The 27,506-nt window shown below is 45.4% G+C and overlaps 1 protein-coding gene across 1 annotated transcript in view; it reads right to left on the reverse strand.

Moving 5' to 3' along the window:
• LOC139412698 (arf-GAP with coiled-coil, ANK repeat and PH domain-containing protein 3-like) overlaps positions 1-27,319 on the reverse strand; it is an 82,780-nt gene extending 55,461 nt beyond the window's left edge. Inside the window, exons 1-8 of the mRNA XM_071159358.1 lie at positions 27,155-27,319; positions 26,592-26,711; positions 23,544-23,597; positions 13,436-13,494; positions 11,475-11,658; positions 8,886-8,930; positions 8,043-8,138; positions 7,535-7,609 (exon numbers count right to left, since the gene is read on the reverse strand). Of these exons, the coding sequence (XP_071015459.1) occupies positions 7,535-7,609; positions 8,043-8,138; positions 8,886-8,930; positions 11,475-11,658; positions 13,436-13,494; positions 23,544-23,597; positions 26,592-26,711; positions 27,155-27,319 (798 nt within the window). The remainder of the gene's footprint in view (positions 1-7,534; positions 7,610-8,042; positions 8,139-8,885; positions 8,931-11,474; positions 11,659-13,435; positions 13,495-23,543; positions 23,598-26,591; positions 26,712-27,154) is intronic.
• Positions 27,320-27,506: the final 187 nt, after the last annotated feature.

Consider the following 27,506-nt stretch of genomic DNA (forward strand, 5'->3'; position numbering starts at 1 on the left):
GCCTTATTATTATTAGACCGTGCTGGTAATTTATGAACATTTGAACATCTTGGCCATGTTCTGTTATAATCTCCACCCGGCACAGCCAGAAGAGGACTGGCCACCCCACATAGCCTGGTTCCTCTCTAGGTTTCTTCCTAGGTTTTGGCCTTTCTAGGGAGTTTTTCCTAGCCACCGTGCTTCTACACCTGCATTGCTTGCTGTTTGGGATTTTAGGCTTGGTTTCTGTACGGCACTTTGAGATATCAGCTGATGTACGAAGGGCTATATAAATACATTTGATTTGATTTGATAAGGTGAGTAGCCCTTGATAAGGTGAGTAGCCAGAACGCTTCACTGGGACAGCATCAGGGCCAAGACAGAAAAACACCCACACACTCTCACACACACAGAGAGAAAGAGAGAGAGAGAGAGAGAGACCTGACCCGAATTGTAAGCACCCCCCAGCCTGATATTCGAAGAGTCCCAAAGCCAACAGTAACACTCACGCAAGCACACACACACACACACACACACACACACACACACACACACACACACACACACACACACACACACACACACACAAACACACACACACACAAGCACGCACACACACACAGTCTGGCTTCTTGCCGGCAGACCCTGTTAGCATCCCATCAGATAACAGATGGGTGATGGTCCCTGTGTGTGTGTGTGTGTGTGTGTGTGTGTGTGTGTGTGTGTGTGTACACATAAGGTGATGGTCCCTGTCTTAGCTGTTCCAGACACCCACAAATAAAAGTCCCCAAAACAAACTCACTCAAATGTTTGACAAAAGAGAATGTATTTTCAGAAAATAGTCTTATTTTAACTCTGCAGGAGTCCAAAAGTGAAAAACAAGTCACCGAGTAGAAGACATTCTAATTAAAATATATGTCTAGCATTCTGTTGTTGTACTTCACTGTTCTCACGATCAAAGCAGACAGAAAGACAGCTATAATCCACAAATAGTCAAATGTTGAAATCTCTGGCTAGGCACAGAGAAGCTTTCATGATTTCTGGTTCTATTTTTTTTTATGAACAATCTTTTGATGCTAAAAAGAAGCATAGTTTATCCTGAACCTCCCGCGGTTCTAAGATGGAGACAGCTCTGTTTGATATGTCCAGATGCAGTTGGTTTTATAGAGTTACTTTTGATATGAATTAAATAAAACATCCTGTCACATTAAGGTTTTCACTGACTGACACACATTTGTGTGTGTGTGTGTGTGTGTGTGTGTGTGTGTGTGTGTGTGTGTGTGTTCAATGGAGGAAATTGGACACTCGTGCTGTGGGCTTTGGTGTCTGGTCAGACTGGCCGGACCTCAACGACCTGTGGAACCGGACTGGAGAGGAGGTCAGATGGATACAGACTAGAGAGGAGGTCAGATAGATACAGACTGGAGAGGAGGTCAGATAGATACAGACTGGAGAGGAGATCAGATAGATACAGACTGGAGAGGAGGTCAGATAGATACAGACTGGAGAGGAGATCAGATAGATACAGACTGGAGAGGAGGTCAGATGGATACAGACTAGAGAGGAGGTCAGATAGATACAGACTGGAGAGGAGGTCAGATAGATACAGACTGGAGAGGAGATTAGATAGATACAGACTGGAGAGGAGGTCAGATGGATACAGACTGGAGAGGAGATCAGATGGATACAGACTGGAGAGGAGGTCAGATAGATACAGACTGGAGAGGAGATCAGATGGACATAGACTGGAGAGGAGATCAGATGGATACAGACTGGAGAGGAGGTCTGATAGATACAGACTGGAGAGGAGATCAGATGGATACAGACTGGAGAGGAGGTCAGATAGATACAGACTGGAGAGGTCAGATGGATACAGACTGGAGAGGAGGTCAGATAGGTACAGACTGGAGAGGAGATCAGATGGATACAGACTGGAGAGGAGGTCAGATAGATACAGACTGGAGAGGAGGTCAGATGGATACAGATTGGAGAAGAGGTCAGACGGATACAGACTGGAGAGGTCAGATGGATACAGACTGGAGAGGAGGTCAGATAGATACAGACTGGAGAGGTCAGACGGATACAGACTGGAGAGGTCAGATAGATACAGACTGGAGAGGTCAGATAGATACAGACTGGAGAGGTCAGACGGATACAGACTGGAGAGGAGGTCAGATAGATACAGACTAGAGAGGAGGTCAGATAGATACAGACTAGAGAGGAGGTCAGATAGACACGGACACGCAGACTGAGCCAGTGACTGTCTCTGATAGTTTGTGACAGACCCCTGTGTTGTTGTGGAGGTAACTGTCCCCCGTGATGGAGCATCTCATCATACATCCAGGACGACACTGGTCTGAGTCTGTAGGGACGACACTCTGTTCTGGTCTGAGTCTGTAGGGACGGCACTCTGTTCTGGTCTGAGTCTGGAGGGACGACACTCTGTTCTGGTCTGAGTCTGGAGGGACGACACTCTGTTCTGGTCTGAGTCTGGAGGGACGACACTCTGTTCTGGTCTGAGTCTGTAGGGACGACACTCTGTTCTGGTCTGAGTCTGTAGGGACGACACTCTGTTCTGGTCTGAGTCTGGAGGGACGACACTCTGTTCTGGTCTGAGTCTGGAGGGACGACACTCTGTTCTGGTCTGAGTCTGGAGGGACGACACTCTGTTCTGGTCTGAGTCTGGAGGGACGACACTCTGTTCTGGTCTGAGTCTGGAGGGACGACACTCTGTTCTGGTCTGAGTCTGGAGGGACGACACTCTGTTCTGGTCTGAGTCTGGAGGGACGACACTCTGTTCTGGTCTGAGTCTGGAGGGACGGCACTCTGGTCTGGTCTGAGTCTGTAGGGACGACACTCTGTTCTGGTCTGACTCTGTAGGGACGACACTCTGTTCTGGTCTGAGTCTGTAGGGACGACACTCTGTTCTGGTCTGAGTCTGGAGGGACGACACTCTGTTCTGGTCTGAGTCTGGAGGGACGACACTCTGTTCTGGTCTGAGTCTGTAGGGACGACACTCTGTTCTGGTCTGAGTCTGTAGGGACGACACTCTGTTCTGGTCTGAGTCTGTAGGGACGACACTCTGTTCTGGTCTGAGTCTGGAGGGACGGCACTCTGTTCTGGTCTGAGTCTGTAGGGACGACACTCTGTTCTGGTCTGAGTCTGGAGGGACGACACTCTGTTCTGGTCTGAGTCTGTAGGGACGACACTCTGTTCTGGTCTGAGTCTGTAGGGACGACACTCTGTTCTGGTCTGAGTCTGTAGGGACGACACTCTGTTCTGGTCTGAGTCTGGAGGGACGACACTCTGTTCTGGTCTGAGTCTGTAGGGACGACACTCTGTTCTGGTCTGAGTCTGTAGGGACGACACTCTGTTCTGGTCTGAGTCTGTAGGGACGACACTCTGTTCTGGTCTGAGTCTGGAGGGACGACACTCTGTTCTGAGTCTGGAGGGGAAACTCACTGTTCTGGACTGTACTGTCCCCTCTCTGTCTCCCATTCCACGCACCAGAATGCTGCCATTGGCCAGGACATTCTCACCTTCACTGTTAAGGCGAGGTTACAGATTCTCCCGACAACATATACTGTAATCCAGGACTCTGGTACCCTGCAAACCATGACCCATTTTGTATTCTACTCGAGTCAAATGTAATGGAGTCTGTTGCCCATTTTGTGAATGGCTGCTGTTGATAAAAGGACCTATACATAGCGTGACCGCCTTGTCGACCTGATAGCCAGCGTGGGGAGAGAGGTGGTCTCACCAACAGCACACTACCACTACAGTTATCCCTGAATGCCTTGTCGACCTGATAGCCAGCGTGGTGAGAGAGGTGGTCTCACCAACACCACACTACCACTACAGTTATCCCTGACCGCCTTGTCGACCTGATAACCAGCGTGGTGAGAGAGGTGGTCTCACCAACACCACACTACCACTACAGTTATCCCTGACCACCTTGTCGACCTGATAGCCAGCGTGGTGAGAGAGGTGGTCTCACCAACACCACACTACCACTACAGTTATCCCTGAATGCCTTGTCGACCTGATAGCCAGCGTGGGGAGAGAGGTGGTCTCACCAACAGCACACTACCACTACAATTATCCCTGAATGCCTTGTCGACCTGATAGCCAGCGTGGGGAGAGAGGTGGTCTCACCAACAGCACACATCCATAAACATTCTGGTGTAACAGGAAGCTGGTGTGATGTTTATGATGATGTGTTTTCCTGTGTGACAGATACGCCAGATGTTGTCGATGTTGTTGTTGTTGTTGTTGTGGGAACTGGGCTGCTCATATCACTGCTACATGGAGCAGGCCTTTGCCGATCTTCTAAAAATCTTCTAAAATACCAGCCCCTCGCAGCACGCTGGGACAGCCTTGGACATGGGTGCAAGCTGCTAGCACTAATATTTGTCAGTCTTGGCCACATACACAGGCTTCAGAATGTGGGCCTGACACCTTCAGGTTGTGGTGGGCCTGACACCTTCAGGTTGTGGTGGGCCTGACACCTTCAGGTTGTGGTGGGCCTGACACCTTCAGGTTGTAGTGGGCCTGACACCTTCAGGTTGTAGTGGGCCTGACAACTTCAGGTTGTGGTGGGCCTGACAACTTCAGGTTGTGGTGGGCCTGACACCTTCAGGTTGTGGTGGGCCTGACACCTTCAGGTTGTGGTGGGCCTGACAACTTCAGGTTGTGGTGGGCCTGACACCTTCAGGTTGTGGTGGGCCTGACACCTTCAGGTTGTGGTGGGCCTGACACCTTCAGGTTGTGGTGGGCCTGACACCTTCAGGTTGTGGTGGGCCTGACAACTTCAGGTTGTGGTGGGCCTGACAACTTCAGGTTGTGGTGGGCCTGACAACTTCAGGTTGTGGTGGGCCTGACACCTTCAGGTTGTGGTGGGCCTGACACCTTCAGGTTGTGGTGGGCCTGACACCTTCAGGTTGTGGTGGGCCTGACACCTTCAGGTTGTGGTGGGCCTGACACCTTCAGGTTGTGGTGGGCCTGACACCTTCAGGTTGTGGTGGGCCTGACACCTTCAGGTTGTAGTGGGCCTGACAACTTCAGGTTGTGGTGGGCCTGACACCTTCAGGTTGTGGTGGGCCTGACACCTTCAGGTTGTGGTGGGCCTGACACCTTCAGGTTGTAGTGGGCCTGACAACTTCAGGTTGTGGTGGGCCTGACACCTTCAGGTTGTGGTGGGCCTGACACCTTCAGGTTGTGGTGGGCCTGACACCTTCAGGTTGTGGTGGGCCTGACACCTTCAGGTTGTGGTGGGCCTGACACCTTCAGGTTGTGGTGGGCCTGACACCTTCAGGTTGTGGTGGGCCTGACACCTTCAGGTTGTGGTGGGCCTGACAACTTCAGGTTGTGGTGGGCCTGACAAAGACCAAGGCAAAGCAACGGTAGAGGTTCTGCATCGTGTCAGGGGTCATGGGTCAGTCTTGCCGTGTTGGGGAGGAGGTGCTTTTTGTACCCTTCAGTGACCATGTACACAGGGACCTTTTGAGATATTTGGATCCTTGATTAATGTAAATATGGTGTGTGTGTGTGTGTGTGTGTGTGTGTGTGTGTGTGTGTGTGTGTGTGTGTGTGTGTGTGTGTGTGTGTGTGTGTGTGTGTGTGTGTGTGTGTGAGAGAGAGAGAGCGAGCGAGCGAGAGTAAGATATAAGAGAAATAGAGAAAATTAGAGGTTGGGAAAAGGATTGATAGAGAAGGAGAACACAGGGAACAGGAAATGTGAAGGGAGAGATGGATGAGGGAGGAAGGAGGAGAGGTGTATAGTTTCTCACCCTGCAGTGTGTGTGTGTGTGTGTGTGTGTGTGTGTGTGTGTGTGTGTGTGTGTGTGTGTGTGTGTATAGTTCCTCACCCTGCAGTGTGTGTGTGTGTGTGTATAGTTCCTCACCCTGCCGTGTGTGTGTGTGTGTATATGTGTGTGTGTGTGTGTGTGTGTATACAGTGCCTTGCGAAAGTATTCGGCCCCCTTGAACTTTGCGACCTTTTGCCACATTTCAGGCTTCAAACATAAAGATATAAAACTGTATTTTTTTGTGAAGAATCAACAACAAGTGGGACACAATCATGAAGTGGAACGACATTTATTGGATATTTCAAACTTCAAACAAATCAAAAACTGAAAAATTGGGCGTGCAAAATTATTCAGCCCCTTTACTTTCAGTGCAGCAAACTCTCTCCAGAAGTTCAGTGAGGATCTCTGAATGATCCAATGTTGACCTAAATGACTAATGATGATAAATACAATCCACCTGTGTGTAATCAAGTCTCCGTATAAATGCACCTGCACTGTGATAGTCTCAGAGGTCCGTTAAAAGCGCAGAGAGCATCATGAAGAACAAGGAACACACCAGGCAGGTCCGAGATACTGTTGTGAAGAAGTTTAAAGCCGGATTTGGATACAAAAATATTTCCCAAGCTTTAAACATCCCAAGGAGCACTGTGCAAGCGATAATATTGAAATGGAAGGAGTATCAGACCACTGCAAATCTACCAAGACCTGGCCGTCCCTCTAAACTTTCAGCTCATACAAGGAGAAGACTGATCAGAGATGCAGCCAAGAGGCCCATGATCACTCTGGATGAACTGCAGAGATCTACAGCTGAGGTGGGAGACTCTGTCCATAGGACAACAATCAGTCGTATATTGCACAAATCTGGCCTTTATGGAAGAGTGGCAAGAAGAAAGCAATTTCTTAAAGATATCCATAAAAAGTGTCGTTTAAAGTTTGCCACAAGCCACCTGGGAGACACACCAAACATGTGGAAGAAGGTGTTCTGGTCAGATGAAACCAAAATGTAACTTTTTGGCAACAATGCTGTTTTCTGGAAGAAAACCTGATGGAGTCTGCAAAAGACCTGAGACTGGGACAGAGATTTGTCTTCCAACAAGACAATGATCCAAAACATAAAGCAAAATCTACAATGGAATGGTTCAAAAATAAACATATACAGGTGTTAGAATGGCCAAATCAAAGTCCAGACCTGAATCCAATCGAGAATCTGTGGAAAGAACTGAAAACTGCTGTTCACAAATGCTCTCCATCCAACCTCACTGAGCTCGAGCTGTTTTGCAAGGAGGAATGGGAAAAAATTTCAGTCTCTCGATGTGCAAAACTGATAGAGACATACCACAAGCGACTTACAGCTGTAATCGCAGCAAAAGGTGGCGCTACAAAGTATTAACTTAAGGGGGCTGAATAATTTTGCACACCCAATTTTTCAGTTTTTGATTTGTTAAAAAAGTTTGAAATATCCAATAAATGTCGTTCCACTTCATGATTGTGTCCCACTTGTTGTTGATTCTTCACAAAAAAATACAGTTATATATCTTTATGTTTGAAGCCTGAAATGTGGCAAAAGGTCGCAAAGTTCAAGGGGGCCGAATACTTTCGCAAGGCACTGTGTGTGTGTGTGTGTGTGTGTGTGTGTGTGTATGTGTGTGTGTGTGTGTGTGTATGCGTGTGTGCGTGTGTGTATATGTGTGTGTGTGTGTGTGTGTGTGTCTGTGTGTGTATGTGTCTGTGTGTGTATAGTTCCTCACCCTCTGCTGTATGGTAGCATGTTTGTGTTCCAGGTCTCTCTTCTCCATGGCTGAGTCAATGACCAGCTGATCCAGCTGCAGAGGGGAATAACACATCACAGTTAGAGAGAACACACACACACACACACACACACACACACACACACGTGGCCTAATCTGTGTGTGTTCCCAGTCTGGGATTAGGAGTGCCTTCATTTGGCATTTGGTACTCTGAATTACCTTTTTTTTTTTTATGTATTTAACTAGGCAAATGACAGATCCAGTAGAGGCCAATCTCTCTCTGGAGCCCACCTTGTTTTCCTACTCTGTGTCTGGGTCTATAATCAAATCAAACCCTCCTCTTTGCTAGTATTTGCACCAGCGAGGCCTGTGTCAGCGGCTCGCCAGGACAGTCAGCCTGACTTGGGGAGCAGGTGTATGGGGAGAGGCTCGAGGCCAATAGGTATAAGATCTGGGGTCAGTGTTCGTGAGGTGCCTCTCTCTCTCTCTCTCTCTCTCGCTTTCTCACCTCTGCAGCTAGTTTCTTCATGTAGGGATCAATCTCATCCAATATTTTATAGCCCTGTTGAAACAAGGTGTACTGGGCTCGCATGAACGACAGCATCTGAGAGATAGAGGATAGTGAGAGGATAGAGAGAGAGAGATAGCGAGGATAGAGAGAGAGAGAGGATAGAGAGAGAGAAGGGATATAGAGAGAGGATAGAGAGAGAGAGAGAGAAAGGATAGAGAGAGAGGATAGAGGATAGAGAGAGAGAAATAATAGAGAGAGAGAGGGGATAGAGAGAGAGAAAGGATAGAGAGAGAGGATAGAGAGAGAGAGAGAGAGAGAGAGAGAGAGAGGGGATAGAGAGAGGGAAAGGATATAGAGAGAGGATAGAGAGAGAGAGAGAGAGAGAGAGAGAGAGAGAGAGGATAGAGAGAGAGAGAGGGGATAGAGAGAGAGAAAGGATAGAGAGAGAGGATAGAGAGAGAGAGAGAGAGAGAGAGCGAGAGAGAGAGAGAGAAGAGAGAGGAGAGAGAGAAGGGATAGAGAGAGAGAAAGGATAGAGAGAGAGAAGGGATAGAGGATAGAGAGAGAGAAGGATAGAAAGAGAGAGAGAGAGAGAGAGAAGAGAGAGAGGAGAGAGAGAAAGAGAGAGAGAGAGAGAGATAGAGAGAGAGATAGAAGAGAGAGAGAAGAGAGAGAGAAGAGAGAGAGGAGAGAGAGAGAGAGAGAGAGAGAGAGAGGACAGAGAGAGAGAGACAGAGAAACAGAGAGAGAGAGATCATAAAACATATTATCATGCTATTTAAGTGGCTAACACATGTAACGGAACAGCATCAGAGGTTTAGATGACAAGGTACTACTCACTGCATCAAGTATTTCAAACTTCTTCTTAGCCTGAAGAACATTGATCTGAAAAGATGGACAAAATTACATTTAGCGACTGAAGTGACCAGTTTGATTATCAGTAGTGGTATAAACACAACAGGTTAGATTCAAGTTAACATTGTTTACTTCTAGAAGGTTGTCACGCCACAAGCATGGACTGAGGGATCATGGCACCACATAGTGGACATTACTGGTATTGGAGTCATATTACTGGTATTATATTACTGGTATCATATTACTGGTATTGGAGTCATATTACTGGTATTATATTACTGGTATTATATTACTGGTATTATATTACTGGTATTATATTACTGGTATTGGAGTCATATTACTGGTATTATATTACTGGTATTATATTACTGGTATTATATTACTGGTATTATATTACTGGTATTATATTACTGGTATCATATTACTGGTATTATATTACTGGTATTATATTACTGGTATTATATTACTGGTATTGGAGTCATATTACTGGTATTATATTACTGGTATTATATTACTGGTATTATATTACTGGTATCATATTACTGGTATTATATTACTGGTATTATATTACTGGTATCATATTACTGGTATTATATTACTGGTATTATATTACTGGTATTGGAGTCATATTACTGGTATCATATTACTGGTATTATATTACTGGTATTATATTACTGGTATTATATTACTGGTATTGGAGTCATATTACTGGTATTATATTACTGGTATTATATTACTGGTATCATATACAGTGCCTTGCGAAAGTATTCGGCCCCCTTGAACTTTGCGACCTTTTGCCACATTTCAGGCTTCAAACATAAAGATATAAAACTGTATTTTTTTGTGAAGAATCAACAACAATCATGAAGTGGAACGACATTTATTGGATATTTCAAACTTTTTTAACAAATCAAAAACTGAAAAATTGGGTGTGCAAAATGATTCAGCCCCCTTAAGTTAATACTTTGTAGCGCCACCTTTTGCTGCGATTACAGCTGTAAGTCGCTTGGGGTATGTCTCTATCAGTTTTGCACATCGAGAGACTGACATTTTTTCCCATTCCTCCTTGCAAAACAGCTCGAGCTCAGTGAGGTTGGATGGAGAGCATTTGTGAACAGCAGTTTTCAGTTCTTTCCACAGATTCTCGATTGGATTCAGGTCTGGACTTTGACTTGGCCATTCTAACACCTGGATATGTTTATTTTTGAACCATTCCATTGTAGATTTTGCTTTATGTTTTGGATCATTGTCTTGTTGGAAGACAAATCTCTGTCCCAGTCTCAGGTCTTTTGCAGACTCCATCAGGTTTTCTTCCAGAATGGTCCTGTATTTGGCTCCATCCATCTTCCCATCAATTTTAACCATCTTCCCTGTCCCTGCTGAAGAAAAGCAGGCCCAAACCATGATGCTGCCACCACCATGTTTGACAGTGGGGATGGTGTGTTCAGGGTGATGAGCTGTGTTGCTTTTACGCCAAACATAACGTTTTGCATTGTTGCCAAAAAGTTCAACTTTGGTTTCATCTGACCAGAGCACCTTCTTCCACATGTTTGGTGTGTCTCCCAGGTGGCTTGTGGCAAACTTTAAACAACACTTTTTATGGATATCTTTAAGAAATTGCTTTCTTCTTGCCACTCTTCCATAAAGGCCAGATTTGTGCAATATACAACTGATTGTTGTCCTATGGACAGAGTCTCCCACCTCAGCTGTAGATCTCTGCAGTTCATCCAGAGTGATCATGGGCCTCTTGGCTGCATCTCTGATCAGTCTTCTCCTTGTATGAGCTGAAAGTTTAGAGGGACGGCCAGGTCTTGGTAGATTTGCAGTGGTCTGATACTCCTTCCATTTCAATATTATCGCTTGCACAGTGCTCCTTGGGATGTTTAAAGCTTGGGAAATCTTTTTGTATCCAAATCCGGCTTTAAACTTCTTCACAACAGTATCTCGGACCTGCCTGGTGTGTTCCTTGTTCTTCATGATGCTCTCTGCGCTTTTAACGGACCTCTGAGACTATCACAGTGCAGGTGCATTTATACGGAGACTTGATTACACACAGGTGGATTGTATTTATCATCATTAGTCATTTAGGTCAACATTGGATCATTCAGAGATCCTCACTGAACTTCTGGAGAGAGTTTGCTGCACTGAAAGTAAAGGGGCTGAATAATTTTGCACGCCCAATTTTTCAGTTTTTGATTTGTTAAAAAAGTTTGAAATATCCAATAAATGTCGTTCCACTTCATGATTGTGTCCCACTTGTTGTTGATTCTTCACAAAAAAAAGACAGTTTTATATCTTTATGTTTGAAGCCTGAAATGTGGCAAAAGGTCGCAAAGTTCAAGGGGGCCGAATACTTTCGCAAGGCACTGTAACTGGTATCATATTACTGGTATTATATTACTGGTATTGGAGTCAAATTACTGGTATTATATTACTGGTATCATAGTACTGGTATTATATTACTATTAAATAGATCAACAGTTTAACTGATATGTGGTTGTCATAGTAACTGTAAATCACTCTGGATAAAAGCTGCTAAGATTGGACTAAAATTTTAAATGTGATGCCTCTCACCTGCAGTACGTAGTCCAGGGCCAGGTGCCTGAAGCACTTCCTGGTCAGGGTAAGAGAGGAAGTGGCCTCCTCCACCTCGTGAGGTTTGTTCCTGGGGGCCTGGGCGTTCTTCACCTGGGCTATCTCCATGTCCTCCCTCACACGGTCAAACTGCTTCTTTGTCTCCTTGAACTTACGCACGTCCCTACAGGGGGAGGAGAGAGAGAGAGACTTACACATCTCCCTACAGGGGGAGGAGAGAGAGAGAGTGACTTACACATCTCCCTACAGGGGGAGGAGAGAGAGAGTGACTTACACATCTCCCTACAGGGGGAGGAGAGAGAGAGTGACTTACACACGTCCCTACAGGGGGAGGAGAGAGAGAGAGACTTACACACGTCCCTACAGGGGGAGGAGAGAGAGAGAGTGACTTACACATGTCCCTACAGGGGGAGGAGAGAGAGAGTGACTTACACATCTCCCTACAGGGGGAGGAGAGAGAGAGAGTGACTTACACACGTCCCTACAGGGGGAGGAGAGAGAGAGTGACTTACACACGTCCCTACAGGGGGAGGAGAGAGAGAGTGACTTACACATCTCCCTACAGGGGGAGGAGAGAGAGAGAGAGTGATTTACACACGTCCCTACAGGGGGAGGAGAGAGAGAGAGTGACTTACACATCTCCCTACAGGGGGAGGAGAGAGAGTGACTTACACATCTCCCTACAGGGGGAGGAGAGAGAGAGAGTGACTTACACATCTCCCTACAGGGGGAGGAGAGAGAGAGAGTGACTTACACATCTCCCTACAGGGGGAGGAGAGAGAGAGAGAGACTTACACACGTCCCTACAGGGGGAGGAGAGAGAGAGAGTGACTTACACATCTCCCTACAGGGGGAGGAGAGAGAGAGTGACTTACACATCTCCCTACAGGGGGAGGAGAGAGAGAGTGACTTACACATCTCCCTACAGGGGGAGGAGAGAGAGAGTGACTTACACACATCCCTACAGGGGGAGGAGAGAGAGAGTGACTTACACATCTCCCTACAGGGGGAGGAGAGAGAGAGTGACTTACACATCTCCCTACAGGGGGAGGAGAGAGAGAGTGACTTACACATCTCCCTACAGGGGGAGGAGAGAGAGAGAGTGACTTACACACGTCCCTACAGGGGGAGGAGAGAGAGAGTGACTTACACATCTCCCTACAGGGGGAGGAGAGAGAGAGAGTGACTTACACATCTCCCTACAGGGGGAGGAGAGAGTGACTTACACACGTCCCTACAGGGGGAGGAGAGAGAGAGAGTGACTTACACACATCCCTACAGGGGGAGGAGAGAGAGAGTGACTTACACACATCCCTACAGGGGGAGGAGAGAGAGAGAGAGTGACTTACACTCATCCCAACAGGGTGACAATGACTATAGTAGTTGTTGGCAAGACAGCATAAACAGATCTGGCACCAGGCTAAGGAAACCTTGATTGAGAGGACCTCACATTTTACAGAACGATGAAGGAAGAGAGATGAGAGACTGAAGCATAGAGATGTATAGAGATCAGCTCCGTCCCATTAAGGCGTCTGTGAGCACACAGGGTAGCTCCATTGAGGCCATCTCACTGAGTCACTGTTCTTCTTCTACTACTTCTATGAGTTGGTAAACAACCTGAAAAGGGGTGCATACTGCCACCTAGAGGGTGTTGTTTGAACTGGTATAAAGACACAGTCGGTTGATTCACTGGCACCTGTAGATCTGGAAAGTTCCCTCATTGACTGATCCCTCCCGATGACCTGGATGGAATTACGTGATCCTTCGTTAACCCATAGAAAGTCCCGCCCAGTTAACTACTTCAAAATGGTGAAAGTCCTCAATGGAGCTGTCCATGCTAAAATGTGCTTTTGGGTACTAGAGTCCTCTATCCATCTCTATGGACTGAAATGCGACAAGAATAAGGGGCCTACACCAAAGGAAGAAGGGATGATACTCACTCTTTGATGAAGGTGTGCAGTTGCTGTTTGATTGACCTCTGGGCCTGGTCAAATAGGATCTGTAGAGAAAGAGACAGAGAGAGAGAGAGAGAGAGAGAGAGACAGGGAGAGAGACACAGAGAGGGAGAGAGAAAGACAGAGATAGGCAAGGAGAGAGACACAGAGAGGGAGAGAGAGAGACATGGGGAGAGACAGAGACAGGGGGAGAGAGGGAGAGAGAGAGACACAGAGAGAGAGAGAGAGAGAGAGAGACAGAAAGAGACGGGAAGAGACACAGAGCGAGAGAGAGACATGGAGAGAGAGACACAGAGAGAGAGAGAGAGTCAGGGAGAGAGAGAGATAGGCAAGGAGAGAGAGAGAGGGAGAGAGAGAGACAGGGAGAGAGAGAGATAGGCAAGGAGAGAGAGAGAGGGAGAGAGAGAGACACGGAGAGAGAGGGAGAGGGAGAAACAGAGAGAGAGAGAGACAGAGAGAGATGGGAAGAGACAGAGCGAGAGAGAGACATGGAGAGAGAGACACGTAGAGAGAGAGATAGGCAAGGAGAGAGACAGAGAGGGAGAGAGAGACATGGAGAGAGAGAGACAGGGAGAGAGAGACAGAGAGGGAGAGAGAGAGACATGGAGAGAGACAGACATGGAGAGAGACAGAGAGGGAAAGAGACAGAGACAGAGTTGGGGAGAGAGAGAGAAAGACCAAGACGGAGAGAGAAAGAGACAGAGAGCGAGAGAGACACAGTGAATCCCAAACCACTGTCTCGCCCCTACCAACTCTCTCGGAGGTCCCTCTGTTTACACGTGTTCTGACGTATCTCAGAGGGTGACTTCCAGAGAGTGGCGAGGGGGATCAATAAATCCATCAACTTCGGGACACACATGACATGAATGATGCATGAAATTCAAATGAACAAATCCTCCCTGTCGTTTTACAAAATATAAACCTCAGTTAAACAGTTAAACATTTTATTTTGGGAGCTGTTTAATATTGTATGTGTCAAGTCTCGAACATCAGAAATAAAGAAATGCCCGTATCATATAATTAGGCATGCCTCGGCCTCTCCGTTCTTTTGTGTGAAATTGCGGAAGAAAAAAAACAAATTACGCCGTGCCTTATGGGATTCCACTTCGCTATGAAGCCGGCAGCATTGCAGGCTCAGTCTAAGTGCCGACCGGAGGGGATAATTATCCCATACAACCTCAATCACTTTCACTCCCTCACCCTCGGGAACACTTGTTCAAATGGTGGAGGCGCGCTTGAACGCACAAATGGACTCGCCGAGGGGCGAGCGGGTGATTTGACATTCTGCCTGTGAGATCGCTAACAACTGAAATTAAACAGGCTATCAAATACGTTTAAAAAATATTATGATATTCAGCAACTGTCTTCGAGACAGCTAGTTAATGACATTCAGGAGCTGTCTTTGAGACAGCTAGTTAATCATTTTCAGGAGCTGTCTTTGAGACAGCTAGTTAATCATTTTCAGGAGCTGTCTTCGAGACAGCTAGTTAATGATATTCAGGAGCTGTCTTTGAGACAGCTAGTTAATCATTTTCAGGAGCTGTCTTCGAGACAGCTAGTTAATCATTTTCAGGAGCTGTCTTCGAGACAGCTAGTTAATGATATGAACTGTCTCTGAGACAGCTAGTTAATGATATTCAGGAGCTGTCTTTGAGACAGCTAGTTAATCATTTTCAGGAGCTGTCTTCGAGACAGCTAGTTAATCATTTTCAGGAGCTGTCTTCGAGACAGCTAGTTAATGATATTCAGGAGCTGTCTTTGAGACAGCTAGTTAATCATTTTCAGGAGCTGTCTTCGAGACAGCTAGTTAATGATATTCAGGAGCTGTCTTTGAGACAGCTAGTTAATCATTTTCAGGAGCTGTCTTCGAGACAGCTAGTTAATCATTTTCAGGAGCTGTCTTCGAGACAGCTAGTTAATGATATGAACTGTCTCTGAGACAGCTAGTTAATGATATTCAGGAGCTGTCTTCGAGACAGCTAGTTAATCATTTTTAGGAGCTGTCTTCGAGACAGCTAGTTAATCATTTTTAGGAGTTGTCTTCGAGACAGCTAGTTAATGATATTCAGGAGGGGTAGAAGATTTATCAATTCTAGAGGAGAAGAAAACAACATCTCTTATTTCATACATAAGCCTGGCACACTGCCCTGTGCACCAAATACCCAAAACAGAGAAATAACAAGGAGTAACAAGCCTCTCCTCAGAGGAGAGGAGAAACAACCCAGGAGAAGACCACTTAAAGCCTCTCCAAAGACCACAACCCAGGAGAAGACCACTCCAAGCCCTGATAGCAGCACCATCGCTCTAAGCCTCTCCACAGACCACAACCCAGGTGAAGACCACTACAAGCCTGTCCACAGACCACAACCCAGGAGAATACCACTCCAAGACTCTCCACAGACCACAACCCAGGAGAAGACCACTACAAGCCTGTCCACAGACCACAACCCAGGAGAAGACCACTCCAAGCTCTGATATCAGCACCATCTCCAAGACTCTCCTCTAACAAAAAATGACTCAGACACAGAAATCCTTGACCTGCCGACAGGAGAGGCAGTCAACAGCAGGCAGAGGAGACCAGTATGGTGTATCAGGTGAAACAGCAGCACAGTGAGCTACAGTCAGCCATTAGAGACCTGAAGGAGGACAACCAGATAACCTAACTAGAATTAATGATTGTTTAAATAGTGTTTATTTTTTAAAATTCCCATGACCTGTTATAACACATCGGTCCACAAATCAAGCATTCTACATTTACATGTCATTTAGCAGATGCTCTTATGCAGAGCAACTTACAGGTGCAATTAGGGATAAGTTCCTTGCTCAAGGGTACATTGGCAGGTTTGTCACCTAGTCGGCTCGGGGACAGCATCTTTTCAGTTACTGGCCAAACACTCTTAATTGCTAGGCTAACTGCAGCCCTATAACACATCCTAAAGAAATACATTAAAACATCCTTAAGTTTAAGAAGCTGCCGTCGTCGGAATGAGACCAAGGTGCAGCGTGGTGAGCGTTGTCACGGCCGTCGTCGGAATGAGACCAAGGTGCAGAGTGGTGAGCGTTGTCACGGACGTCGTCGGAATGAGACCAAGGTGCAGCGTGGTGAGCGTTGTCACGGCCGTCGTCGGAATGAGACCAAGGTGCAGCGTGGTGAGCGTTGTCACGGCCGTCGTCGGAATGAGACCAAGGTGCAGCGTGGTGAGCGTTGTCACGGCCGTCGTCGGAATGAGACCAAGGTGCAGCGTGGTGAGCGTTGTCACGGCCGTCGTCGGAATGAGACCAAGGTGCAGCGTGGTGAGCGTTGTCACGGCCGTCGTCGGAATGAGACCAAGGTGCAGCGTGGTGAGCGTTGTCACGGCCGTCGTCGGAATGAGACCAAGGTGCAGCGTGGTGAGCGTACTTTACTTTTTTTATTTGTTAAATGTCGCCAACAAAACAAGACACAAAGAAACGACCGTGAAGCTTACGAGGGCCATAGTGCCACAAACAAAGTCAACTTCCCACAAAGACAGGTAGGAAAAAAGGCTGCCTAAGTATGGTTCTCAATCAGAGACAACGATAGACAGCTGTCCCTGATTGAGAACCATAACCGGCCAAACACAAAGAAATACAACAACCTAGAAAACAAAACATAGAATGCCCACCCAAATCACACCCTGACCAAACCAAAATAGAGACATAAAAAGGCTCTCTCAGACGTGAAAAGCACAAACCCTGACTTTTTACATAATATTAATATTGCTATGTTTATGTATTTATTGTTTGTGATATCCAACTGGTAGTTAGTCTTGCCCCATCGCTGCAACTCCCCTACGGACTCGGGAGAGGCGAAGGTCGAGAGCCATGCGTCCTCCGAAACACGACCCTGCCAAACCGCTTCTTGACACACTGCTTCGCTTAATGCGGAAGGCAGCCGCACCAATGTGTTGGAGGAAACACCGTCCAACTGGCGACTGAGTCAGCGTGCAATACGCCTGGCCCACCACAAGGAGTCACTAGAGCGCGATGGGACAAGGATATCCCGGCCGGCCAAACCCTCCCCTAATCTCCTCAACTACCCTCAAACCAATAAATAGGCAAAACACACATGGATTTAAAAAACGAGGCAACGGTAAACGATACGCAAGTGACCAAAGGTACAACTCTGATATAAAGTGTTTGTTTTTTCCCCACAAATTTTCCCGGAATGTCACGTGTCAAATCAAATCAAACTTTATTTGTCACATGCGCCGAATACAACAAGTGTAGACTTTACTGTGAATGTTTACTTACAAGCCCTTAACCAATAGTGCAGTCCAAGAAGAGTTAAGAAAATATTTACCAAGTAGACTAAACTAAAAAGTAATAATAAAAAGTAACACAATAAGAATAACAATGAGGCTATATACAGGGTATTACGGTACAGAGTCAATGTGGAGGCTATATACAGGGGGTACCGGTACAGAGTCAATGTGGAGACTATATACAGGGGTTACCGGTACAGAGTCAATGTGGAGGCTATATACAGGGGGTACCGGTACAGAGTCAATGTGGAGGCTATATACAGGGGTTACCGGTACAGAGTCAATGTGGAGGCTATATACAGGGGGTACCGGTACAGAGTCAATGTGGAGGCTATATACAGGGGTTACCGGTACAGAGTCAATGTGGAGGCTATATACAGGGGTTACCGGTACAGAGTCAATGTGGAGGCTATATACAGGGTATTACGGTACTAAGTCAATGTGGAGGCTATATACAGGGGGTACCGGTACAGAGTCAATGTGGAGGCTATATACAGGGGTTACCGGTACAGAGTCAATGTGGAGGCTATATACAGGGGTTACCGGTACAGAGTCAATGTGGAGGCTATATACAGGGTATTACGGTACTAAGTCAATGTGGAGGCTATATACAGGGGGTACCGGTACAGAGTCAATGTGGAGGCTATATACAGGGTGTTACGGTACAGAGTCAATGTGGAGGCTATATACAGGGTATTACGGTACTAAGTCAATGTGGAGGCTATATACAGTGGGGTACCGGTACTAAGTCAATGTGGAGGCTATATACAGGGGTTACCGGTACAGAGTCAATGTGGAGGCTATATACAGGGTGTTACGGTACAGAGTCAATGTGGAGGCTATATACAGGGTGTTACGGTACAGAGTCAATGTGGAGGCTATATACAGGGGGTACCAGTACAGAGTCAATGTGGAGGCTATATACAGGGTGTTACGGTACAGAGTCAATATGGAGGCTATATACAGGGGTTACCGGTACAGAGTCAATGTGGAGGCTATATACAGGGTGTTACGGTACAGAGTCAATGTGGAGGCTATATACAGGGTGTTACGGTACAGAGTCAATGTGGAGGCTATATACAGGGGGTACCAGTACAGAGTCAATGTGGAGGCTATATACAGGGTGTTACGGTACAGAGTCAATATGGAGGCTATATACAGGGGTTACCGGTACAGAGTCAATGTGGAGGCTATATACAGGGGGTACCGGTACAGAGTCAATGTGGAGGCTATATACAGGGTATTACGGTACTAAGTCAATGTGGAGGCTATATACAGGGGGTACCGGTACAGAGTCAATGTGGAGGCTATATACAGGGTGTTACGGTACAGAGTCAATGTGGAGGCTATATACAGGGTGTTACGGTACAGAGTCAATGTGGAGGCTATATACAGGGTGTTACGGTACAGAGTCAATGTGGAGGCTATATACAGGGTATTACGGTACAGAGTCAATGTGGAGGCTATATACAGGGGGTACCGGTACTAAGTCTGTGTACAGGGGTTAGAGGTCATTTGTACATGTAGTCAGTACACTGGTAACAACCTAAGCACTATGAAACTTCTATCGGATCAAATCCCACGTAGAAAATAAGACATTAAATGTTTTTGTTAACCAAATTAGATTCTCTCTCATTGATCCTTCATACAAAAACTCCTTGCTTGATGAGGCGGGAAAAAAACCACCACCATCTCTATGGCAAGACGTATGTTCATCCACGTTGCCTGTTCACCCACGTTGCCTGAGATGTCACGTGTGACTAATGGACGGACAGAGACCGATCCACAGTCCCTTCCCCAATCAGGACATGTGTGCCATTTTATATGACTCCTTAAAACTGCCCCCCACATAATAGAAGGTCTGAATATTCCGTTAGAGATATTCCATGTTCTCTTCTGATCTCAGAGAGAGAGAGAGAGAGAGAGAGAGAGAGAGAGAGAGACAGAGAGAGAGAGAGAGAGAGAGAGAGAGAGAGAGAGAGAGAAAAAAATCATCCACTAATCTGCACCTGTCAGCTGGTACGGTGTCCCTGAATGGCCAAAATACACCAAACCAGATGCTATTATTACAACGTCCAAACTAGAAAGGGCTGAATATCTGGCAGCAGGAACATTCTTCTCATCGTTTTGGCTGAAATTTGTTGAAAAGTTATTTAGAGGTGAGATTACAAACTAGGTCAACATCAAAAACACCAAACACCAGTAACATGATTTTATTAGAAGGCCTAAATCCTGATCTGACCATAAAAACATTGTGATGACCACAGATATGTGAGGAGAGGGAAGAATGAGAGAGGAAGAGAAGAGGGAATGGTCTCTAAGAGCTGACTAGTTAAACGACAGGAAGGATTTAGGAGATTTTAGCTCAACTGTTAAAAAGACAGGAATTTCCTCTCTTTCTTCCTGCTCTCTCGCTCCCTCTCCTTGTCTCCCTCTCCTTGTCTCCCTCTCTGTCTCTCTCCCTTTACTTTTACAACTAGTTCTCTACCAAACTCTCCCTCTCGTACTCTCTCTTTATCTCCCTCTCTCTCGTACTCTCTCTTTATCTCCCTCTCTCTTTATCTCCCTCTCTCTCGTACTCTCTTTTTATCTCCCTCTCCCCCCCACCCCATTAACTTGTACAACTACCAAACCTATGACCCCTGCTTAACAGGCTCAGAGACCCCATGGCACTCATCATGACTATCACATTTGGAAGCAGCACAGTGTGTGTGTGTGTGTGTATGTGTGTGTGTACTCTCTGTCTGTCCTACACAGCTGTGTGCTCTAATTCTAAACATTCTCTCCAATTCTGGCTCAGAGCAGAACACTCTGGAATCAAGATGGAAGAACAGAGTGTGTGTGTGTGTGTGTGTGTCTTACCATGTGGTAACGGGAGGCTGGAGGCTCTGTACGCTCATGCATATGCATGAGTGTGTGTGTGTGTGTGTGTGTGTGTATGTGTGAGAAAGAGAGACAGAGTGAGTGTATATGGGTGGGTCTTACCATGTTGTAGTTGACAATCTCAAAGTGTGTGTGTGCTCACATTCAGTGCATTTGGAAAGTATTCAGACCCCTTGACTTTTTCCACATTTTATATACAGTGGGGAGAACAAGTATTTGATACTCAGCCGATTTTGCAGGTTTTCCTACTTACAAAGCATGTAGAGGTCTGCAATTTTTATCAAAGGTACACTTTGTATGATTTTTAAGTAATTAATTTGCATTCTATTGCATGACATAAGTATTTGATACATCAGAAAAGCAGAACTTAATATTTGGTACAGAAACCTTTGTTTGCAATTACAGAGATCATACGTTTCCTGTAGTTCTTGACCAGGTTTGCACACACTGCAGCAGGGATTTTGGCCCACTCCTCCAAACAGACCTTCTCCAGATCCTTCAGGTTTCGGGGCTGTCCCTGGGCAATACGGACTTTCAGCTCCCTCTAAAGATTTTCTATTGGGTTCAGGTCTGGAGACTGGCTAGGCCACTACACGCTCCCCACGGTAAGTACGAGGTGTTGGCTCAGGTCTCCTACTTGACTCAGCCAATCTCCTCGTGTGCCCCCTCCCCCAAAAATGATTGGGGCTGCCTCTCGGGCTTCTGTGTTAGCCGTGTACCCTCATATCTTCTCCGTTCCTCTATTCTCCAGTATTTCTCCTCTTTAGAACGATGATACTCCCCAGGCTGCGTCCAGGGTCCTGCTCCAGCTACTATTTCCTCCCATGTCCAGGATCCTTTTCCGTCCAAAATCTCCTCCCAAGTCCATAACGTCTGCTCCTCCCTTTCACGCTGCTTGGTCCTGGTTATGGTGCGTTATTCTGTCACGTTCGTCGTAACGAGGAGACCAAGCCGCAGCGTGATTTGAATACATTCTTCTTTTAAAAACACGAAGAACACATACACAAACTAACTAACTAACTAACTAACTAACTAACTAACTAACTAACTAACTAACTAACTAACAGCAACAACAACAACAACAACAACAACAACAACAACAACAACAACAACAACAACAACAACAACAACAACAACAACAACAACAACAACAACAACAACAAAAGACAGTGACGCTATAAACAACTAGTGCAGACATGCAACTACACATAGACAATAACCCACCAAACCAACATGGAAAATGGCAACCTAAATAGGATCCCCAATCAGAGACAACGATAAACAGCTGTCTCTGATTGGGAACCAATTCAGGCCACCATAGACCTACATTTACCTAGACAATACCAAAACCCCATAGATATACAAAAAACCCTAGAAAAGACAAAAAAAAACACCTACCACCCTCGTCACACCCTGACCTAACCAAAATAATAAAGAAAACAAAGATAACTAAGGTCAGGGCGTGACACAAGCAAAGAGCCACTGAGTTTGAAGGTAGGCCTTGAAATACATCCACAGGTACACCTCCAATTGACTCAAATGATGTCAGAAGCTTCTAAAGCCACTATATAATTTTCTGTAATTTTTGAAGCTGTTTAAAGGCACAGTCAACTTAGTGTATGTAAACTTCTGACCCACTGGAATTGTGATACCGTGAACTATAAGTGAAATAATCTGTCTGTGAACAATTTTTGGAAAAATTACTTGTGTCAATGCACAAAGTAGATGTCCTAACCGACTTGCCAAAACTATAGTTTGTTAACAAGAAATGTGTGGAGTGGTTGAAAAAACTAGTTTTAATGACTCCAAACTAAGTGTATGTAAACTTCAGAATCTAACAACACAACTATTCATTTCAATTACAATAAATCAAGTTTAACTTACTCGTTTTTCACTGTTTTCAGAACTCAAAAGTTGTCCCCCTGATGTGGTTTAAACATTGTTGTGAACACAGAACATCTCATTTTGTTGTTTTTCCATTTAAAAACAAAACCAGAAATATTTGTGGGACCAAAAAAAGGAAAAACTAAACAAAGAATATGGAATTTGAGCGAATAACAGAATTAGGCGAAAGATTTTAATGTATTTTTAAATGAAACAACCAAAATGTTTTGCTGTGTATAACTGCCCTTTAGACGGTGTCATCCTGCAGAACAGCATTTTGGGAGAAGTTGAGGTCAGGTCCAAAATGGTCCAAACTTCTTCCATCTAAGAATGATTGAGGCCACTGTGTTCTTGGGAACCTTCAATGCTGCAGCAATGTTTTGGTACCCTTCCCCAGATCTGTGCCTCGACACAATCCTCTATGGACAATTATTTAAACCTCATGGCTTGGTTTTTGCTCTGACATGCACTGTCAACTGTGGGACCTTAAAATAGACAGATTTGTGCCTTTCCAAATCAAGTCCAATCAATTGAATTTACAGCAGGTGGACTCCAATCAAGTTGTAGAAACATCTCAAGGACGATCAATGGAAACAGGATGCACCTGAGCTCTATTTCGAGTCTCATAGCAAAAGGATCTGAATACTTCTGTAAATAAGGTCTTTCAACAAAAATAAAAATATATTTGCAACAAAAAAAACAGTTTTAGCTTTGTCATCATGAGGTATTGTGTGTAGATTGAATAGGAGAAAAAATTAATTTATTCATTTTAGAATAAGGCTATAGCGTAACTAAATGTGGAAAGAGGCAAGATGTCTGAATACTTCCGTGTTTGTGTGTGTGTGTGTGTGTGTGTGTGTGTGTGTGTATGTGTGTGTGTGTGTATGTGTGTGTGTGTGTGTGTGTATGTGTGTGTGTGTGTGTGTGTGTGTATGTGTGTGTGTGTGTATGTGTGTGTGTGTGTGTGTGTATGTGTGTGTGTGTGTGTGTGTGTGTGTGTCTGTGTGTGTGTGTGTGTGTGTGTGTGTGTGTGTGTGTCTTACCATGTTGTAGTTGACGATCTCCTGCAGGCTCTCCCCACACTTCTCCAGACACTCCTAGAGACACAGGGAGACCTTCGGGTTACACACATGACTGTAGTGAGTTGATGTTCACTTCACAGATCATCACTAAGATTCATTCTACTCCGACAGCTAGCAGGCTTGTACAGGAAGAAGTTCAATTCAATGTATTGAAAAATAAAGGTCTCAGAGCTCTCTCATTAATCTCTCCTAACATCTTCACATCTATATTTCACCAGCTAGGGGGGAAGATGGTCTCGGTCTGGACAATGCTGTTTATATTTCAACTGTTATTGTTGAAGAGGGGAAATTTTAAGGAATGTAGAGACTACAGGAATGTGGTGAAGTATCTCTATTTCAGACATCCTCTACTCTACTCCACTCTACCTCCACTCTAATCTACCTCCACTCTACCTCCACTCTAACTCCACTCTAACTCCACTCTAACTCCACTCCAACTCCACTCTAACTCCACTCTAACTCCACTCTAACTCCACTCTACCTCCACTCTAACTCCACTCTAACTCCACTCTAACTCTACCTCTACCTCCACTCTACCTCCACTCTTACTCTAACTCTACCTCCACTCTAACTCCACTCTAACTCCACTCTACCTCCACTCTAACTCCACTCTAACTCCACTCTAACTCCACTCTAACTCTACCTCCACTCTAACTCTACCTCCACTCTACCTCCACTCTAACTCTAACTCTACCTCCACTCTACCTCCACTCTAACTCTTCCTCCACTTTAACTCTAACTCTACCTCCACTCTACCTCTAACTACACTCTAACTCTACCTCCACTCTAACTCTACTCTAACTCCACTCTACCTCCACTCTAACTCTACTCTACCTCCACTCTAACTCCACCTCCACTCTAACTCTACTCTACCTCCACTCTACCTCCACTCTAACTCTACCTCCACTCTAACTCTACCTCCACTCTACCTCCACTCTAATTCTACCTCCACTCTAACTCCACTCTAACTCTACTCTAACTCCACTCTAACTCTAACTCCACTCTACCTCTAACTACACTCTACCTCTAACTACACTCTAACTCCACTCTAACTCTACCTCCACTCTACCTCCACTCTAACTCTACTCTAACTCTACTCTAACTCTACTCTAACTCTACTCTAACTCCACTCTACCTCCACTCTACCTCCACTCTAACTCTACTCTACCTCCACTCTAACTCCACCTCCACTCTAACTCCACTCTAACTCTACTCTAACTCTACTCTAACTCTACTCTAACTCCACTCTACCTCCACTCTACCTCCACTCTAACTCTACTCTACCTCCACTCTAACTCCACCTCCACTCTAACTCCACTCTAACTCTACTCTACCTCCCCTCTACCTCCACTCTAATTCTACCTCCACTCTAACTCCACTCTAACTCTACTCTAACTCTACCTCCACTCTAATTCTACCTCCACTCTAACTCTACTCTACCTCCACTCTAACTCCACTCTACTCTACCTGCACTCTAACTCTACTCTACCTCCACTCTAACTCCACTCTAACTCCACTCTAACTCTACCTTCACTCTAACTCTACTATACCTCCACTCTAACTCCACTCTACTCTAACTCTACTCTACCTCCACTCTAACTCTACTCTACCTCCACTCTAACTCCACTCTAACTCTACCTTCACTCTAACTCTACTCTAACTCCACTCTAACTCCACTCTACTCTACCTCCACTCTAACTCTACTCTACCTCCACTCTAACTCCACTCTAACTCCACTCTAACTCTACCTTCACTCTAACTCTACTATACCTCCACTCTAACTCCACTCTACTCTAACTCTACTCTACCTCCACTCTAACTCCACTCTAACTCTACCTCCACTCTAACTCCACTCTACCTCCACTCTAACTCTACCTCCACTCTAACTCCGCCTCCACTCTAACTTTACTCTACCTCCACTCTACCTCCACTCTAATTCTACCTCCACTCTAACTCCACTCTAACTCTACTCTAACTCCACTCTAACTCTACCTCCACTCTAACTCTAACTCCACTCTACCTCTAACTACACTCTACCTCTAACTACACTCTAACTCCACTCTAACTCTACCTCCACTCTAACTCCACTCTCTGGAGTGCTGCAGAGATGGTTGTACTTCTGGAAGGTTCTCCCATCTCCACAGAGAAACTCTCGAGCCTGATTGCTCAGTTTGGCTGGGCGGCCAGCTCTAGGAAGAGTCTTGCTGGTTCTAAACTTCTTCCATTTATGAATGATGGAGGCCACTGTGTTCTTGCGAACTTTCAATGCTGCAGAAATGTTTTGGTACCCTTCCCCAGATCTGTGCGCACAATCCTGTCTCAGAGCTCTACGGACAATTCTTTAAACCTCCAGCCTTGGTTTTTGCTCTGACATGCACTGTCAACTGTGGTACCTTTATATAGACAGGTGTGTACCTTTCCAAATCATGTCCAATCAATTGAATTTACTACATTTTGTAGGTTTAAAGATTATTTCCTGCAATTCTACACATTTTGTCATGGGGTACAGAGAACATTATGCCGTTTTAAAGACAAATTTAAATTTGCAATTCTATACATTTTGTCTAATGTGTATTCATGTGATATTTGAGCGACTTAGACATTACAACAAAATCTTTGGGCAGAGAAACCTAGCTAAAAACCGTTAGCTGACATGGGCTATTTGATCTGGAGATTTCTGACAAGTTATTAAATATCTCTCTAATGACAAGAGGAACTGATGATGCCAATTTAGAAATCGCACCTTGTACATTCTACTATTACAACTAGCAACAGTAAATTAAGACCCCCGCGACCCCTTCTGAAACGACCCCTTGCACCTCCCCTAAGGGGGCGCGCCCCACAGTTTGGGAACCACTGATCTATCATACCATCTGTTGACATGTATATATATATATTTATATATTTATATATTATATATATTTTTTTAAATCTTCCCGGCGTGAAATCATTCTGATTGTGTTGTGACGTCATGTGGCTGTAATATTTGTGTAGTAGCAGGGTACTTACAGAGATCATTTCTTCCTTCTTGCACTGCTGAGACAAGTCTTTGATGCCGTTGACAAACAGTTTGTTGGCGCTAACGTACGCCCTGCCCGCCTCGATCATACCGCTACATAACTTTACCAGCTAGGAGAAGGAGAGAGAGAGAGAGAGAAATATAGGTTTGGGTTATTCAGTTTGAGTAGGCCATTTAAAAGTATTCAGAGGGTATTCAGGTACGGTAGCTCAAACCCAGTGTCAATGTGTTGTGTTGTCAATGTGTTGTGTTGTAAATATGTTGTGTACAAAGCTGTCATCAAGGCAAAGGGGTGGCTACTTTGAAGACTCTCAAATCTCAAATATATTCTGATTTTGTTTAACACTTTTTTTTTTCTAGTTTCTACATGATTCCATATGTGTTATTTCATAGTGTTGATGTCTTCACTATTTATTCTACAATGTAGACAATAGTAAAAATATATTTGTTTAAAACTGAATGAGTAGGTGTGTCCAAACTGTTGACTGGTCCTGTAGGTGGGTAAACTCTGATCACTGTTCGTGCTCAAAGAGCACCCCTGGCAGTTTCCTACCAGGCCTCGGATGATCACCTTGCCCCTATCATCCGAGTGCACCGTCCCCATAACACTCAGCAGAAGTCCTAAAGGACCCCCAGGGAGCACAGGAGAGCCCTTCTTCTGCTTATAGCGGCAGACGCTTCTCTGTACTGTTGCCCCCCCCCCCCCCAAGACCCGCATCATCATACCAGTCTTCCCAGCTCCGGCGCTCGGGGTAGGTTCCCTATACTTTCAATACACTGCCACTGGTTCTCAATCCTGGTTCCCGGGGACCCAAAGGATATTTACGTTTTTTGCCCTAGTACTACACACCTGATTCAAATCAAACTCTAAGCTGTGTAAAGCTGGGTCCCCGGGACCAGGATTG

This window comes from Oncorhynchus clarkii, chromosome 7 (assembly GCF_045791955.1).
Source record: "Oncorhynchus clarkii lewisi isolate Uvic-CL-2024 chromosome 7, UVic_Ocla_1.0, whole genome shotgun sequence".
Lineage (NCBI taxonomy): Eukaryota > Metazoa > Chordata > Actinopteri > Salmoniformes > Salmonidae > Oncorhynchus > Oncorhynchus clarkii.